At 30.0% G+C, this 19,139-nt stretch overlaps 1 protein-coding gene across 1 annotated transcript; it reads right to left on the bottom strand.

Moving 5' to 3' along the window:
• Positions 1-11,005: 11,005 nt before the first annotated feature.
• Positions 11,006-18,876, bottom strand: LOC148193097 (putative GPI-anchored protein At1g61900). The gene is made up of 8 exons (XM_088097942.1): positions 18,545-18,876; positions 17,873-18,025; positions 16,050-16,649; positions 15,680-15,925; positions 15,547-15,558; positions 15,268-15,411; positions 11,911-11,955; positions 11,006-11,381 (listed from the first exon to the last, which is right to left on the bottom strand). Exons 1-8 carry the CDS (start codon positions 18,609-18,611, stop codon positions 11,311-11,313), a joined length of 1,338 nt encoding a protein of 445 aa, XP_087954068.1. The 5' UTR covers positions 18,612-18,876; the 3' UTR covers positions 11,006-11,310.
• Between the last annotated feature and the right edge of the window lie 263 nt (positions 18,877-19,139).

Below are 19,139 nucleotides of genomic sequence, written 5' to 3'. Positions count from 1 at the left end.
TGAAATTTAATAATTTTACTAATCAAAATGTTTATATTTTTTATCATTAATTTATCCCTAATAATATTATTAACATTAAAAATGATTTTATGATGTAAATTAGCTTAAAATATTTAATTTATTACATACGTAATTTAAATTTTGTTTATTAAGAATTAATTTATATATGAAAATATATCTTAATTTTATTCATTCATATGCATAAAAGTCTAAATGTCATCTATCAAGAAAGATACAATCATTATAATTATCAATAAGACATAACATTCACAAGTTAGGAATCATTGATAATGCAATAATATTTTTTTGGCACAAAGAACTTTGCAAGAATCTCATGTGCAACAAGTACACGATTTAGAGAGTCCAAATTGTTCAAAAGATCTTACTATATAGATGTTTATGTGAATTGCTTCATCACACTATACCATATTAACATTTTTATAACCAGAAACATCTCTACCCTATCATGACATTACAAAAGTCAAGTTTCTCTAATAATCCAACAATTTCATAATACAAACTTTCACTTTAGAGAATATGTGCAATTATTATCAATGTTTCTTGTACCTAAAATATATTATGGGAATGAATATATTATGAAAACGAATTTATTATGAAAATGAATTTATTATGGGACTGACTTGTCAAAAGTGTAAATGATCATAAAAGTTATTGTGGGAATGAATGTCAAAAATGATATACCTAAAATCATAAACTAAATTGCAACATAAGATGATGAAGAAGGAAATCAATCAAGCAATATTGTAAAGTACAAATAAATGCATTTTCAAGAGGAAAGAGAATGGTACTCCAATATACTTATTTTAAAACTATGTTAAGGATGACAAAAAAGTTAAGTCTGACGGGTCAGTCTGTCATCCTAATAAAAAAATGCAGGGTGTTGCTCCCTCCACCCCCACACATCTCTTCCTCCACCTCCCCTTTACTATTTTGCCCCTTCCTCCACCTTTCCTTTACTATTTTGCCCCTCAGTAAAATTTTATTTTTAAAATTGTTGTTTTTTAATTTTATTCATTTATAACATATTTCACTGATAACCTACGTAGTTTCTTGTATGAGTAAAATATTTTTCTACAAAGCTTGGTGATCGTGAAAAGAATTATCAAATAATCTTCTTCTTGTTCTCGGTGCAGTACGTGGTGCAGTGCGTTTATGGTGTAGTGTCCTTGTCGTGGTTCCTCTCCAGGTACGTAGTCATAATCCTTCCAATAATCCTAAACCCTAAATCCTTCCCATACTTCCAATAATCCTTTTAATATCCAAGCCTATAATCCTTGCATGAGCCGCAAAACGTTAAAACGGATGTCGACATCCGTTTTGCCTTCAACGGATGTTGACATCCGTTGAAGGATGTCATCCGTCCAGAGGCAGTGTTCCTTTTACGTTTCGTTTTTATTTTATTTGTTTATTTTATTTACAGTAATTTATATTTAAATTTATAATTTTAAATGTTATATATGGTTAGTTTTTAAACGTAATAATTTTGTTAAAATATGAATTTGTTAAAATATGAATTTGTTATAGGTGGAGAAGAAGCTTAACGGAAGAGAGAAAGGTAAAGGAAAATGGAAGAGAGGAAGAGGTGCAGAGGGAAGTAAATCAGAAGTTTTAAATAAATTAAAATATTAAAATAATAAAAATAAAAAATTTTAACTTTTAAGGATATAATTGTCATTTTAGAAGGATATAATTGGCATTTTAGAAAATTGGGGAGGTGGAGGAAGAGACGTGTGGGGGTGGAGGGAGTAACACCCAAAAATGCAAGTCGAAATTTCAATCCGGAAATCCAAACCAACTTGGCCTGCCAAGCCCAACAGCCCGATAAGTCAGTCCTATTGGTCAGTCAAGCCAACTCACCAGCCCGACTTCATTAAAAAAAATTGAAACTTGTATTGTGACACTTCATATCAACATAGTCAGACAATTTGTCCTGATACAACTCGACCGAGATCTGATAAAGATTGACAAAGATCTTAAACAACTCGGACGACAACCCTTTTATCTCTAAATAAGCTCGGTAGTCCGTCATCAACTCATTTTCATGTAAAAAATTAAAAAACTTCAACTCATTGTCATGTGATATTAAATTTTTTATGACAAATAAAAAATGGACGGACCAACCTGCTAACGAAATGGACTAGGTTGTAAAGTTCAACCCATTTTCAATTGACAGGACAACCTGCCTCACCCTTTTTTGGCGGGACAATGTCAAACCAGACTTAAATGGACAAGGTTAAGTCGTTTTTCCATACATATCTCTTGTGGTTTACATAAAAATTTTGGAGTGCTACCCAACAATGACAATATTTATGATATCTAAAATACAATCCCAACTATTGGTTGGCTAACCAAGTAAAAGCACTACACCATATTACAAACAACATATGTGAAGAAAAATGTCATTTGAAGGATAACATAGACTTTTTCCTTGTCTTTCATTAATATTGGGTTTGAGTTAGACATGTGTATAAGAAAATTAATTCAAAATGTATGACTTTTGTATATGGGTTGATACATCCCTAATGTTTTTGGTGATAAAAAAATGACTTATATACCACTTTTACTTAGTGTCACATAAAATTATCATTAAATCAACATTAACCACAACACTATCTTGATATCGATTAGAAGGTGGTGACATTAAATCATGAAGATCATAAAGTGGTCACAAAATTAAAGTTAGGTTTTTGACCTATATCACATGTTAAGTTAAAGCTTATGCATTAATATATGTTGAGAAAGAAAAATAAATGTACTAATTTACAATCACAGAAAGGCGAGATAGATACAATTTTGACTTTATCAAGAAGTTTTTTTTTATCAAATGACTTGGTGATCATTATAATTTCTTACTATTTTTTTTAATGTTATTTTCTTTATTGTTTTACCATTTTCATTATCATTTTCGTATCTTATTATTGTTATCGTTAGGTAATGCATCTTTTAAAAAATTAATTTAGATCACTAAATTTATTACATTAAATTTCATATCTTACCATAAATAATTTTTACTTGAAAAAAAATGAAATATAACAATAATCTCATAAAAAAATTAAATTCATATACTTACAGATAATATTTTATTAACCAATAAGTGCTTATGCTTAAATTTACTTTTTTATTCATCTATAAATACAATTCTATTTATATCAATTTATTAGAAATAATAGATTAAATTGATATAATAAAAAGCACAGTTTGAAATTAAATTTTGAGAGAATGAATTCCCACTGATCTTGTACTGGACAAAAAGAAAGTTCAGAAATTGAATCTCTGATGCTGAAATGTTTTTTGAGAACAGCTACTTTCTAATCTTTGGAAAGCTGCTATTGCGGATTTTTCTTTTTATCTTTTATTTCTTTATGAAACTGTGTTCTACGTCAATTAATTTCTCAGATATGTACAACACAGTGCCATCGGAATACTGGTCCTCACGTTTTACAAAATTGTATATTTTAAATATTATATATAATTAACTTTGATAAAATATATAATTTTTGTCTAACATACCTAATAATTTTACATAATTCAAGAGTTGATATCAAATATAAATTAAATATTTTATATATATGGTGATTGATGTTAGTAATGTCTGACTTAAAATAAATAGTATTAAAATATTATAAATCTATACTACGTGTTTAATTAAAAATATATTCTACGCCACACCAAATTTTAAAAATAAAAATAAAATTATATTTTATCTACTTCGGCAGGTGATGGAAAAAAAAAAGAAGAAAAAATAATAATTTGTTAAGGTGATGAGATAATGATTCAACGGGTTTGAAAAGGGAATTTTCTTGTTTTTAAAAAGTGACTTTCAGAAACTTTTATATCTCTCCCTCGAGAAAGTAGGGGAATCAAAGAGTAAAAGGTGGAAACTAAACATATAACAATAAATTAATAATAACCAAGATGGGAGTTTATAAACTTTTTTTTCAATTCTTTTTTAATGAAAATGTTAATAATAATATAAATAATAAATAATTAAAATAACTTACTTTTATTTATTTTTATGTTTTTACTCACTTTCTTCCTTAAAAATTTTGCAAAATATATATATAAAAAAAACGATAAGTAGGTGAAATAGGATGCACATGGTAGAATAGGACCATACACTACTTGACATGATAGAATAACTGTAGAGAAGGAACTGGTTGTCAGATATGGACCTCCATTCGAACTCCAAACACTGGTCCCTTCAATTTTTCACCATTCATAATATTTTAAATATCCACACCATTAATAATACTCTAAAATAAATATATTTTACACCATTTAATTCTTTTTATAGGCAATAAAATCTTCAAACATGATTTCTATTTTAAAAATAACATTACTAATGAAAAAAAAATGGACCTTTTAAATTGAAAAGTTGTAAGAAACTCCATAACCCATGTTAATTCTTCACTTTTATTTTTTTAAATATATTTTTATTCCTTAATTTTCAATAAAAATTAAAAACAATCTATGTTTAAAATTTTAATCCAATTTAATTTTTCAATTTTTAAAATATATAAATTTAATTATTTTAATTTTATTTTATTATATCTTTTTAACGTTTTCAAATATATTTTCTAATTAATATTAAAGGAAAAATACAGTCAAAATCATATAAATAGTCTAAACATTATCATGAAACACACTTAAAATATTAAGTAAAGGCTTAATAGCCTCTTTTGACCCCAGGTTTGCACGATTCTGTCAATTTGGTCACTAGTTTTAAAAAAATGTCAACTTGATTCTGATTTAGTAAATTTTTTATCAACATCGTCCATCCGTTAAATACGCACAACGGCGTTAACTTTTTTTTTCTCCCTCTTATGCTCCTCTGCAATGCAGCAGACCTTTTTCTTCTTTTTGTCGGTGCTATCTTTTCTTCTTCCTTTTGTTATACCAAAAAAAAGTGTGAGAGAGAAAATTGGATCATTGGCATAAACAAATTTTATTTCATTCATCAAAAAATTGAATCGTTGTCAGTGTCGTTCATTAAAGGCATTTTGCCGTTCGGTGCACATATTTCTTTGTTACTATTCGGTTTATTAGTCTTATGTTGTTTGGTTCATAAGTTGTTTTTCGCATTCAATGTATTAGACTTTAGCCATTCGGTGCACATATTTCTCTGTTCCATCAGTATTACCATTCGGTGTATTAGTCTTCTGTCGTTCGGTGCAGAAGGTGTTTTTCGCATTTGATGTATTAGAATTCAGTCGCTCAGTGAATAACCTCTATCCAGAATCACACCAGTAGCCACTGCACCATCATTTGTTCCACTCAAACCTGCAAAACAGATGTTCACTATCATCACCGCCATCATGAGAAGCATGAGTTGATATCTTCTGGATGGAGAATTTGGTGATGGAACATCGACAAACAACTTCTGCTTCGAATGACAGAAGTCTATAACACCCAATGACAAGAACAGAAAAATATGTGCATCGAACGACAAATAAGAATGAAATATGTGAAACTTTCTTATTTTATGAAATAATTTAATTTTAATAATAGGAGTTGTTCCATTCCAACAACTAAAATTTAGGGTAAGTCAACTATTTTGTCTTATTGTATTAAATGACCTTAACTTTTTGTGCCACCTAATGCATGGCTTTATGGGTATCGTTCCAGATTCATTAACTTCTATTGCGACAACTAAGATCTCTATACATCCACTAACAACTCTAATCATGCATACAACTCAAATCCAATACGCTCACTGAGATTTCGTTTCTTCATGTCTTCATGCATAATCAATGTGATTAGAAAATAATTAGGGTTTAACTTTGGCCTTAAGTGAACGTGTTTGTAATTTTTGGAATCTTTCTTCACTGCATTGGTGTATTGGTGTAATGATGTGTTCGTACATGTTTCCAACTCATGGACAGAGACAAAGAAGTAAATATAATTGATCATGTGACGGAATCAGTGACGTTACTTTTCCTTACCCACACATTAGCCGCAGATTCTTTTGTTCTCACACGACAATTTGCATACTTCAAATTCTACCTAAAACATACACGAGAAAAACGTGCTTACCTACCCTATATTTTATTTTTCTCAAACTTTATTTTATTTTTTGTATTTCCTATTTATTTATTTTTATTTTCAATTTTATCTCCATGTTAATAAATGTTTCAATTTTCTTCGTTCGCTTTAAATAAATGTAATTCCTCTTGAATTTAATTTCACTTTGTACTTTCTATTTGACTTAGCACGTCAGTTTCAATTGACGACAATGTTCATACAACGTGTCTAATTAATAATAATGTTTAGTGAGAGTTTAAAAGTGTGGTTGCTTGTTTCTTTCGTCATTTTAAATCAATTTGAACATAAAAGGACTAAGTGAGATGACACAACGATAAAGAATAAAAATTGTTTGTATACAACTTCCCATTTGAAAACACATTTTTCTTAACGTTAAATAAAAAGAAAAAAAATGAAATACATTGTTAAATTTTTTTAGTTGTTGAAATTATATTTTAATTAAAGATAAAATAAATTTATAATACATAAGTCTAAATTTTATTTTACAAAAAATTTATAAGATTGACTTAGATTTAAAATTCAATTTTTAAAATATTATCAAAGTAATTTTAAAAATTTATTATAACCAGCAAAATCATTTTAAAAATCTATTATGAGAAGCAAAATTGACTGTTGGTTATATCTATTATATAATTGTTATTAATAATATAAAATCTCATGGTCGTTTGAAACATGAATGTCTCGTTAAAAAAATATTAAATATCTCGTTTTAACTAAGATGAATTTATAAAATAAAAACAGTAGAAGTTTCACCTTACAAGATAATAAATTTTATAAGATAAAATTAAATTTAAAATTTACTTTCAAAAAGATACACTAATTATGATAATACTAAAAAGGTTTTTAAAATATTTAAAATAACCAAAATCACTATACATTATAATATAAATAACATATATAAAATAATTGGTATAGAATCCAAATTTGAAAACATCTTGGTTAGTATAAAGGAGATGAGTGTTTGGAATCAGTCATGTCTTAATTAATTACACAAATAAGTACAATTCAAATAAGAAAATTAATCGTACAATTAAACATTAATAAATACTTTTCTTAATCAGTGATTCGTCTTATTCTTTTTATTTAAAGCAACACTAATAAGTTTTACTTGGAGTCAAATTTAATGATTATTAAATATAGATATCTTAAAATAATTTAGCAGGAATAAAATTAAAAAATAATTAAAGAAAATGGGGTGCCACTAATTTTCGGCACGAAAGAAGATCTGTCCATAATTTTTAATGGCGTCGTAGTTATGTATCCAACTCATGGAAAGAGACAAACTCTTACCTATAATTGCTCTTGTGACGGAATCAATGACGCATTTTCTCTCTCTTACAACATCACTAGAACCCAAACATGGCTTTCCCTTCTACAACACACCCATATTTTCATTTTACTTATTATTATATTTCATCTTAATCGCTTTAAAATATGAAAAAAAAATCAAATTTAAAACACTATCATATTATAATATTTCATATTTCTTTTTATTTTTACCTACGAAAGATAATCTCATCAATATAATTCAAATAAATTTAAAAAAAGAGGAGATTACTATATTAACTTATACCTCCACAATTTTTCTGACAGACAAGCAAAACCACACAATCCATCTAAATTTTCGACCGTACATTAAAGTTTTTTTTTAATTAATTATATTACGTGAACCAAATTTGAGTAAACATAATTTCATTCATTTAAATAATGCAAGGTGTAAGGAATTTTTCTAACCATAAGTAATGTATATTTAATTTCGTTGTTAAAAAAATTATAACTTAAATTGAATTCTTAGTAAAGGTTTATATCTAAGCAATTCAGTTATTCGACCTATCAATTTCATGTTAAATTGATCCACGAATGTACAGTGGACTTATTTTTCATAATAAAGTTGATGAATTCAACCACAAAATTATTATGAATGTAATAAATCAACATAGAAACTAATTTATCCTGAAAGTGATAGATTCGAAAAAAAAGCTTATATATACAAAAAGAGAAAAAAAAAACTGTTGACCCTACAAATATAAAAAAAGGTTCCGTATTTTTCTGCTCACTAAAAAGTTTCATGCAACCTTTTGAAGTTCAAAAGTTACTTTTGAACATAAGATGAAATAGAACATAAAAAAATAAATTTTATGTAATATGTAAGAAAAAATTTAACGGCTGAAAATAAAACTACACATTTTTTTACACCGGAAATTACACGTCTCAAACATGGTATTAAATATTATAAAATGCGGCATTCATAAATTAAAATATAAATTTGTATGAAAATAATATTATATTATATAAGTGTCCTGTTTTGGATGCGTAAAGGGCCCAACCACACAACCACATATGAATCTTATGGTCAGAAGAGCAGCGCCATCATTTTGAACTTAGTTAATGCCTCACGTGACACCCATGCATGATAAATAAATAATTAAAAAATTACTAATTTATTATTATTATTATTATTATTATTAATGAGAAACCAATTGGTCCTCACGTTTGATGGGTTCAGAGTAAAATATTATTACGAAAGGTTGTTGTGTGTAAATTATTCAATTAAGTGATGTTATCTTTTTTGTCCTATTATTACATTTTTTTTCTCAGTTAAAAATATAATTTTTTGTCGTCTTTTTGTTTAGGTAAACTTCTTACCTCATTTATCACACTTAATACAAAATATACAAACTTATTATTGCAAAGAGTGATTTGGTCAAATGTCACTAGAAGCATAAAATCATTAATGATGGATGATTACAATTTTATCACTATTTTATTGCTGTGATCTTTGTTGGTAGATGATGTTTCTGTCTTTTACTTGTATATGTCACTCAATTTTTTATTATTTTAATTTGGAACTTTTAATTTATACTTATATTTTTAATTGTTTCCACAATTATTTTCTTTTTTTATATTTTTCTGACTAAATAAATGTTTTCAAAACAATATATTACAGAGGATGTCGATTGAAAAGAAAAAAAAATCGTCGCACCTAAAAGTTAAAGTTGGCACATGGTCACATATTTACAACTTCTTAATTCTGAAAATTTAATTTAAAGCACTATACACATGATTAAAAAATATAAATTAGACTTAACAATCAAAAGTATCAATATTGTATTAGTTAAAAAAAATCAAGAAAAATAATAAAATGTCACTCTCAAATAAAGACAAACATACTCCTTCCAATTATAAACAATCAAAAAAGAAAATAATATATAATATATATATATATATATATTAGCGTCACGGTTTTATTTTTAAAAAAATACCTCGATGGATAAACGTGAATATTCTAATCACAAATCCTTTAAGTGACATACATAGTAAATATGAGATATTATTCACTTTGAAAATTAAAACTCCTTCGTGATTTTCCTTTTAAAAAACACAGATGGAATGAATATTTAAACGTACTTAATCTCAACTAATATGAATATATATAAATCTCAATATATATATATATATATATATATATATATATATATATATATATATATATATATATATATATATATATATATATATATATATATACCTTTTACACTTCTAAAAAATATTGAATTCTTAATAGTGTCTTTGTCTAATAATATTAAAGTAAGACAATATGATGAATTCATATTGAAAAAGAGAGAATCCACAATCATATTCAGCGTAAAGAGAAAGATGAGAACGATGGTTTACCTTTTTTGATGCAAAAAGAAAATTTTCATGTTAAACTGTTATAAATATAAAAAATATTGAACTAAAACCCTGCTATTTTAAAAATACGGATAGCTTATTTATATTGACGATAATGAAATTAATACAATAAATAAATATATCCTTTAATAATTTAATCATACATTATTAAAATAAATAATAATATTCTTATATATATATACACCTTTTACACTTCTAAAAAATATTGAATTCTTAATAGTGTCTTTGTCTAATAATATTAAAGTAAGACAATATGATGAATTCATATTGAAAAAGAGAGAATCCACAATCATATTCAGCGTAAAGAGAAAAAGATGAGAACGATGGTTTACCTTACTAAGAAGGTCTTTTGATGCAAAAAGAAAATTTTCATGTTAAACTGTTATAAATATAAAAAATATTGAACTAAAACCCTGTTATTTTAAAAATACGGATAACTTATTTATATTGACGATAATGAAATTAATACAATAAATAAATAAATATATCCTTTAATAATTTAATCATACAATATTAAAATAAATAATAATATTCTTATATATATATATATATATTCTTTTTGTTTTTGTTATGAGTTCTTATACAGTCTTGATATTCATTATTATGAAGATAGGTTTGTTATCTTAGGGAGATATGTAATTATAATTCTGATTAATTAGTTAGATTATTAAATTACAACAACTAAAGAGGGTTTATAATTTTTTTCTTAAAAAAGAAAAAAGAAAAACGGATTTCTATTTTGTTTTGCTTGAAACCATGGTAACAGTGATGGCTTCTAATTTTATTTTTTTATTCGTTTTGGAGTCAAAGAATAGCACGAGTTGCATGCAATGTCTTGAGTCAAATTTCACGACCCGTATAACTCGGAACTTTCTAGCAAATAATATGAAATTCAACTACGTTGCACACACTGTGACTTTAATTATTTGTTTATTGAATCAATCTTTTCGTGGAACAGGTGCAACCTTTTTCCTCGTTGGATCTGCCGGTGCTTCAAACTTCTGATGTTGAACAATTTTTTGGGATTATTCAATTGAACAGAGTACCGAATTACACGCTTTCCGAAATTTGATCGAGGGCAGGTTTCTGAATGAACACGATTTCTATAAAAGTGGGAAAGAATTGGAGAAAGTAAAGTTGTTCTTCATTTTGAAGTTGATTATTCTTTTGTTATAAAACTACAGCGTTTATTAAATTATTCACACATGGAAAAGAGGTAGAAGGAAAGATAGAAGAATGAAATCTATGGTACACAGAAAGAACTGAGATAGTGTATTTTATATTTATACTATTCTTTATACGGAAACAAAACTTATTACAATTTCAAAGAATATTGAAATAATGATATATGGTAATAGTAGAATACAATCATGAATCTACCAGAAAGACTATCTCAAAATAGTGTTTCTGTACTCATTCACCGGTGAAAATATAAACATATTTGATGATCGGATAAGATTAAGAACACAGTTCTTCCTTGGATCCTCAAAGAATAGCCAACTTATCTGAAAAATCCTTGTAGCCAAAAAACCTTAAATACAGTGAACTCCAAGGTTAAAGAAGCCTCTTGGGAAGTAGTATTGAGGTAAAAAGGAGAGGCAAAACCAAGGTATTAATGAAAAGACCTGCAACAAATGGAAATGAGTAGATACTCGTCAATGGAAATGCATAGATATGCATCCAATAACCAGCATAGATAAGCTCAAGTTATCAAGTTGAAAAAATTTCTAGTGTACTAAATTAAACTGTCATATATTCAATCTCTCCTTCAGAAGTCCCAAGATGATTTTCCTGACAAGACTCAATTACTAGTTTTAAGGAAATGTATAAATAATTCTGTTCATTCTGTCTTAGTTCTGTGTTTCATTTTTCTGCACGAATACCAGGAAAACATCATTAAAATACAAACTGATTTCACAGATTTTATATTGGACATCTGGGTCTTAAATGATTAAAGAGATCATAAATGAAAGGTTTTGACAGTACTTGGTTTGCTTCGGTAGACTTTGAAGTTGTAAGAATCCATGTTGTGGTGAATAGAAATGATTTTTGAGAGAAAATCAATTTAAAACAAACTGAACCTATAACTACCACTGTTTTGAAAGATCAAACCTGAAATACCAGTTCATAGCAGTATAGGAGCATGGCACTTACCATTTTGTGAGGATGTTGCCGTAGGAAGAGATGGAAGTTTTGTAGCTGCAATTGCATGATTGAAGGAACAAATGAATTAGCCATGGTACAGAATGGAAATATGTCTTTGCTCATGGTAAAAATATTACAAAAGACAATCCAATGTTGAAGACAGGAACATGGGATATAGGTGAGGATCTTGTTAGTCAAGGATTCGTTGTTATTATTGTTTCCTTTTCTTTCATTGACAGAATCTACCTAATAATTGCATACTGTTATAATTCCCTTTTTAGCTTACATAAATAAGAAATTACGTTAATTTGCCAGCCATTTAGATCGTAATTGAGCATGCATTATTTATGAAAGAGAATACAATGAAAGAAGGCACGCATCGAGAAATTCTGGACATTTATATCATTTGACTGTTGAAAAACATAGATGAAAATGAACATAGACAAGCCATTTTGGAAGTTGGCATGTGGGGCGACAGCTTTTAAGTTGATGGTGGCCTGAATTCAATTGGTTCTCCAATGTTAATGGTTTGAAACTAGTGTAGAGAATTGGTATCAGTATTATAGATCTATTCAAACAACAATAATATCGGGACATGCTTCAATTGGACCCACTTTTCTTTGACAATTGAAAAAGAAAGCAGATTGATAACTATAAAAAATCAATTAACTTCTCATGAAGCACTCATGAAGCTTCTACCAGAATTTGGAACCTCTCTTGAAGCACTCATGAAGCTTGTACCAGAATTTGAAACCATTACCCTGCCTTACTGAAACAATGTTTTTCTTGCAAACAACTAGGTCATATTACTTGCAATTGCAACAGGAAATGTTGTAACTATTGTAAGCAACATGGTCATATCATTAAAGAGTGCCCAACTATATGCACCTAGAAACTAGTGAAGGGCCTTGAATATTGGAGCTTAAACTATATCCAACAAATGGTACTATCCACTCTTTCTACCTTGAGTATTCAGGTATGTCCAATGTTGTTGCCTAGCTTTGGTTTGTTGATTAAAGAATCTCAAATCACATGACTGCTTCACTTGTAATGGCACTCAACATTATGCTCTCCCTCTTTCTGTTTTTGGAAATATTATTTCCACTTTTTGGGATGAGTTTGTATTCCCTGCACTTGCTTCAAATTTAATTTCGATTCGACAAAATGGTGGACAACAATTGTAATGTAAAGTTCGTTTTTGTTCTATGCAGGATTGGACATCATGGAAAGTGATTGCAAAGGGACATAAGTAGACAGATTATTTTCTTTCCAATTTGGTTTGCAATGTCTTTTGTCTTTCTAGCTTGTCATAGTGGTTCAAATAAGTGTGAGAATAGGCATTGAAAGTTTGGTCATTCAAATTTGGCCTCTTTCTAATGACTCTTTTGATTCTTCTATTTACAAACTTGCCAAAAGTAAAACTATTCCTTTTCCATCTCTAGCACACCATATTGACAAATGATTTGATCTAATTCATAGTTGTGTGTGGGATATATCACAAGTATCATCTAATCCAAAATATAAATGCTATTATAACAAAGGTTGTCAAGACCCTTGTTTTGATTAATAACAAACAAATAAATTTTTAGAGGCATTAGACGAAGTATTGTCTAAAACTCACCAAGGCAGAGTATTGCCTGTATTCAGACGAAGTATCTTCTAAGGTTCCCCATCAGACTTAGTGTAGTATGAGTTTGGGATTGAAAATTTATTGATGTGAACTATATTTAATATTATTCTTCTGAGTGTCCTGTGTTGTTTTTTAGGTAATAAACTCTACTGCATAAGTCAAAAATATCTAACTAACTAGGTGAGCTAAGTAGATTGTTTGTCTTATCAAAGAAACAAGTTGGTGAAATGCCATGACAATTAATGCATGATAATGATTTTCTTCATACTCACCAAACCTCAAACAAAGCCATCCAAAGTCCTTCACAAGTATATACAACATCTGATTATCTTTTTTAACACCCTAAAATATACCTGAAGACATGGACTACTCACATTATTGATGGACATAAGAAAACAATTAAGCAATCATTCTCCATGATTCAATTTGTAATACTCTTAGATACTTTCCTTGTGAGAATACCTAGACTGAGACATTCATATTCCTCATATACAAACGTTGTTTTCAATCTTGACTTTCTTGCAATCTGGGGAAGTGTAAACGGTTGAAAATGTTACTGGATAAATAATACTTTGGGTTTTTGCCTTGAAAAGCAAGTATAGAGAATACTTAAGGCCAGAAGTGGTTGTCTTTTTATAATACTTGCATTTTCGTGAGTTTTAGTGAAACTTGGTGGTGATACCAAGAACTGAACGTAGTCTCAATGGTTAAGATAAACCCATACAAAAATTTGTGTTTTTCTTCTATTCTTTGATCTCAGATTCCAAACTTTTTTTATTAAACTTGTTTTTCATCTTTGAAAAGTGTTTTACAACTGTAAAATTTTTTTACTGCACAATTCAACTACTGTTCTTGTGGATTGTTTGAACTGACAAATAATTGTAACATTTATAGATGAATATAGCTGTTTCAAATGAATATACATTTTCAGGTCTAAATTGAATGTTTTTTGCATGTTCAAGATTTTTTTTCACAAATTGACAAAAAATTTCATGGGTATTAAATGTTAATGCACAAATTTTGGTGGAGAATATATTTCTCATGAGTTTCACGAATTACTGCAGCGGTGATGTATCATTTCCAAACACTCTTGTTCCTATATGCCATAACAAGATGGTGGTGATGAACAAAAGAATCTACAATTACTTCATGTCACGTTCAAACCTCTCCCTTCTCTGTTCTAGGTTAGAGCTTTGTCCACAAGTGTATACTCGATCAACTTCTTCCATCTCAGGTTCTCCACTTTGATTTCCCTGCATTATCTTACAATGTGCCTTTATGGGTTTTGCTCTTACTAAAATATGTTTTCTGTTATGATGTCAATGTAAGTTGCACATTACTAGGAATGTGACTTTCTTTGATAATCAATATTTTCTACTTGTCTTTCTTTTGATTCCCCTAGTCCTGAGATGATCATGTTATATGTTTTCCTTATGTTAGCTCTGAACTTCAGCATCTAAATATCTTTACCAAAGTTGTTCCACGTCCCTGTCATTGGTTTCTACTTTAGAAATTTATGCTACTCAATTAGTCTCATCAACTCCAGGGGGTGTTAGTAGGGATCTGTTATTATTTTTACTTTTCTTTGATTAATAGAATCTGCCTAATAATTATGTATATTATTGGAATTCCTTTTTTAGCTCATACAAATAAGGAATTACATTAATTTGTCATAAAGGATTGTAATTGAGAATGAGAGCAATCAGCTAGAAATTCTTGATAGAACTTATACGTACTTCTATTGCATGAGGATGAAAGCAGATATGAAGATGTGGGCCATGGAGCTACAATGTTGTCATTAAGGTCACAAATGAATCCAATCCCTGAAGTTCCATCAAATACTGCATTTGAAGGCAAACTCGGCAAAAGGCAGCCAGATTCTGCGTGAAAACAAAAAACCAAGATGATGGAGTGAAATTTAAATTTAATAAAAAATATCATATTTTTTATGAATGACTGGAACAAGAAAAAAATAAAAATTTTGGAAAAGCAATTTATCAATAAAAAATTCATACCTTGCAATCCAACTGATTGATCCAAGGGAAAACCCGTCAATTGTTATCAGCATCACAAAACAAACGTCAGTATCAAACTTGCAGAAAGGGTAAAATAACAGTTTCTAAGCAATTGAAATATAACAATGCCAACCTTGAAGAGAAAAGTCCTTCAGGCTTATATGACAAAGGCTATAAACATCCTTGGAGACGTTTGCACTCTGCAATTTCTTCCCAAGTGATGCAGCACATTTCAAGGCCTGCAGATTGGTTACAAAGCTCTGTTCTTGCAAATAGGACACATAACTTTTGATGGCTTTGCAGCAAGCTGTTTGGTTATGTATGAGATGGCCACATTCTTTCACAACACTTGATACACTTGGAAAATCCAATGGGCATACTGAGTGATGTAATATAACAACATTGAACATTGTAAGATGTATGCTTTTACATTCCAATAAAATAGCCAAAACTGTAAAAATCAAATATAAGGAGACCGTTTTTGTTTTTCTCTCCATGCTCACCTTTGTTTAGGTTGCAATTTGAAAGTCCTCTAAAAACACTATTTGCAGTGGATGGATCAAGTTTACTAGCCAACCAACGTACAACAATATTCTTGCAATCATTGATCCTAGCTTTTGGCCCAGGCATGCTATGGTTTCCATCTGAAGTAGACAAATCATTTAAGGCAATTTTTCTAGCAGCATAGTGTATGACATTTTGGCAAACTTGATCACAACACTCATTTACAGGATCAATTTTTCTACAAGCAGTCAGCAGTCTCGAAGTATCTACAACACTCTCAAATTCATCCACAGATACAACAGGACAAGAGGCCTCAGTGAGATTTCTTGGGTGGACTGAACATATTTCTTTTAGGTTCTCACTTGCTCCTTGACTGACAAGGACCTTCTGAACATCAGAGAGGCAGTGACTAGCATGAGTTGCGTTCAAAGCTAGCACCCCAGAGTATTTGCTCGACTGCCCTATGAGGGTCACCAACATGGCATCAAATTGAGGACAACATACAACATTTGCCAAATATGGAGCAAAGGATGTCCAGCAATCAGTAGCAGTTGTGGTCATTATATCTTGAGCAGCAGAGAAATTCAATGAACAAAGGCCTGGAAGCAAAAAGGAATCCTTGGTCATCTTGGACCAAAAGGTTTGTAATTCAAAGGAGTTTAAGACAAGCATAAGTATTAAGGATGCACATGCAAAAAGGCATGTTCAAGAAAAATTGTAGAGTTACCCCTCAATATACACAACCAAATCAAGCAAAAGAATGAAAGATTTGATAACATTTCTGACACATAACTTTGTCATAGGAAACTAGCTGCTTTATTTTCCCAGACATGTTTCCTAAGCAACCAATAGGTCTTCCATCAACATTGTCAATTGAAACCACTCTAAATAATGCCCCTTTTGCTGAATTATTTTACATTTTTTATCCTAAGATATGAATTATGATATGCAAATTGGTGGTCACAGTTGCACCGCACTCAAAATTTAACAACAACCTGATCTACCCACATGAAAACAACATATTGAACTCACACATTACCATAACACTGCCCTGTACACCACTGAAGAGGACAAATTAACCACTATGTTACTTACAAGAACCATATATAGCACCAATGCCACAGAATCTTCCCTTCATTACATTTGTACCGCATCTTCTACCCAGAAAAAATAGCACGAGTCTTCAGGTACAAACCCATATTGTTGCACCATACCATAGCACTGAACTCATCCGTGTTACACTCTCACCACTGCTTCACTACAATTACACACCGCATACTTAATGTCTATTTTGCAATTTATCAGGTAATTTATTCTCTTTGACTGGAATATTTGACACCATTTCAATCTACTTTGGGTCTTGGCCTCCCTTCCCTGCGATTAAAATCTTGGCCATGGCCCTGCTCCCCACTATTCACCAATGTTATATACATTAATAAAAGAAAACATCTTACTAATTTCCAGGATTAGTTTCCCTATTTTTGATATCTCTTGGGCTTACCCTATTTCCTTATCTTATCGTGTTCTATTTCCCTAATTAGTTTAGATTATGGTCAGTACCAATAGAAACTATCGGTATATGTCTTATCAGCATTTCATCAATACATTATAATCTGCAACACATCTCGGTTAATATTAATTTAGTGTTTCATTCTCCTTTATCCCACTTCCTCCCTTTATAGCTAAAACCCCTTACTTTCGACAACCAACAACTACAATATGCCAAAGGGTAAATAGAATTTGTGTAAACGAGAACTGAGCAAACAAAAGAATCATAATGTAAGGTCTCGATGACAAATTTAAAAGCAAAAACAAACCAGACCTGATAACTTGGGCACAGAATTATTTGTGAAAGGTCTCAATGGGGAAGGAGCTATAAGAGGAATAAAGGGTTGTGGCTGTGTACTTGGAGGGAAAGCAGGAGGCAACTCATCAACCTCAGTAGATATTGGAGAGCCCTGAGACTTGTTCACAACTGCAAACATTATCGGCAATTTTCAGTTTAAGGAATTCTCTTTCTACAAGAATACATTTCTAGAACAAAATGAAATACTCCTGCATTGCCTAAGGCCACAAAATTAGTAAACACGCATTCATCATTAAGATATTAGACACACTGCATTATTTATCAACTACATACAGAAACGTTACACATCATGTCAGCTTGGACAACATATTCAGTAGTTTGGCTACCATTTCTGGTACCCCATTGGCCTTCTACAATGCACAAAGATCAGTGTCATAAAATTGTATCAACCTTACCCTTTTTCATTATGGTTTACACCCAAAGTACACCACATCAACAATACACATTATTCTACCTGAGATGAAGCACAATTCCATAGCTTATTGCAAATTCATTATCATATTAACAGAAAATTCAGTGATCCAATTATCAAGATGCAAACTTGAAAAGCTTAGAGACAATTTAATCATTCAATACTCAAATTCGCAATTAAGGATCGTGCATGTATCTGCAATAAATAAAACCCACCTAGAAGAAAAATAAGAAGAAAGAGAGTAATTTGAAGAAAGAAAGTGGGAGAGAGCAAGCCCTTCATAGTTGCAGCTTGTCAGCAACCAAGGCAAACAACAATCCCAAAGTGAACATTAAGAAGGTTGCTCCCAAAAGTGAACAAAAAAACTTCAATGCAAAGAGAGAGAAGTGAAGAGAATGATGCAAGACAGAAACCCCTTTTTCGTTGTTTTCACTGATTCCGTCACTCACACAATGGAGTTGAGAAAGGAGAGAGAAAGAGATGGCATTGCCACTTGCAGATGCCAGGCATGTGTATCAGGGATGATCACGTGAGGAGCACGTGATGGATTGAATGCCATGTGAAGAGGTAGCTTGGTTAGTTAATCCCATGTTACCTGCTGTCCCAGCACCCATCAACAAGCAATTCCAACCGTCCAATGCTGGTAAGACCAATCATGCACCGTTCGATTCAAGCAACATACCCTATCCAATTAACTTGTCTTTCTATTCAGTGCAAGTAATCATAAATAACAAATTAAATAGTATATTTTATATTATCAATACATTATCGATAACATTATTTTGCATTACAATATTACGATTTCGGCTA

The sequence above is a fragment of the Vigna umbellata genome, chromosome 9 (genome assembly GCF_029865625.1).
Source record: "Vigna umbellata cultivar VRB3 chromosome 9, Vumbellata_1.0, whole genome shotgun sequence".
In the NCBI taxonomy this organism is placed as follows: Eukaryota; Viridiplantae; Streptophyta; class Magnoliopsida; order Fabales; family Fabaceae; genus Vigna; species Vigna umbellata.
The sequence above is the reverse complement of the archived record's forward strand: the minus strand, read 5'-3'. Positions and strand labels throughout refer to the sequence as shown.

Bases quoted from the DNA above. Each gene is read 5' to 3' on its own strand.
- LOC148193097 (XM_088097942.1), bottom strand. From the start codon at position 18,611: ATGAAGGGCTTGCTCTCTCCCACTTTCTTTCTTCAAATTACTCTCTTT. The intron at 15,926-16,049 runs GTGAGCATGGAG...TACATCACTCAG, and splicing joins AAATTGCAACCTAAACAAAG to TATGCCCATTGGATTTTCCA. The intron at 11,956-15,267 runs GTACGTATAAGT...ATGCAATTGCAG, and splicing joins TTCATCCTCATGCAATAGAA to CTACAAAACTTCCATCTCTT.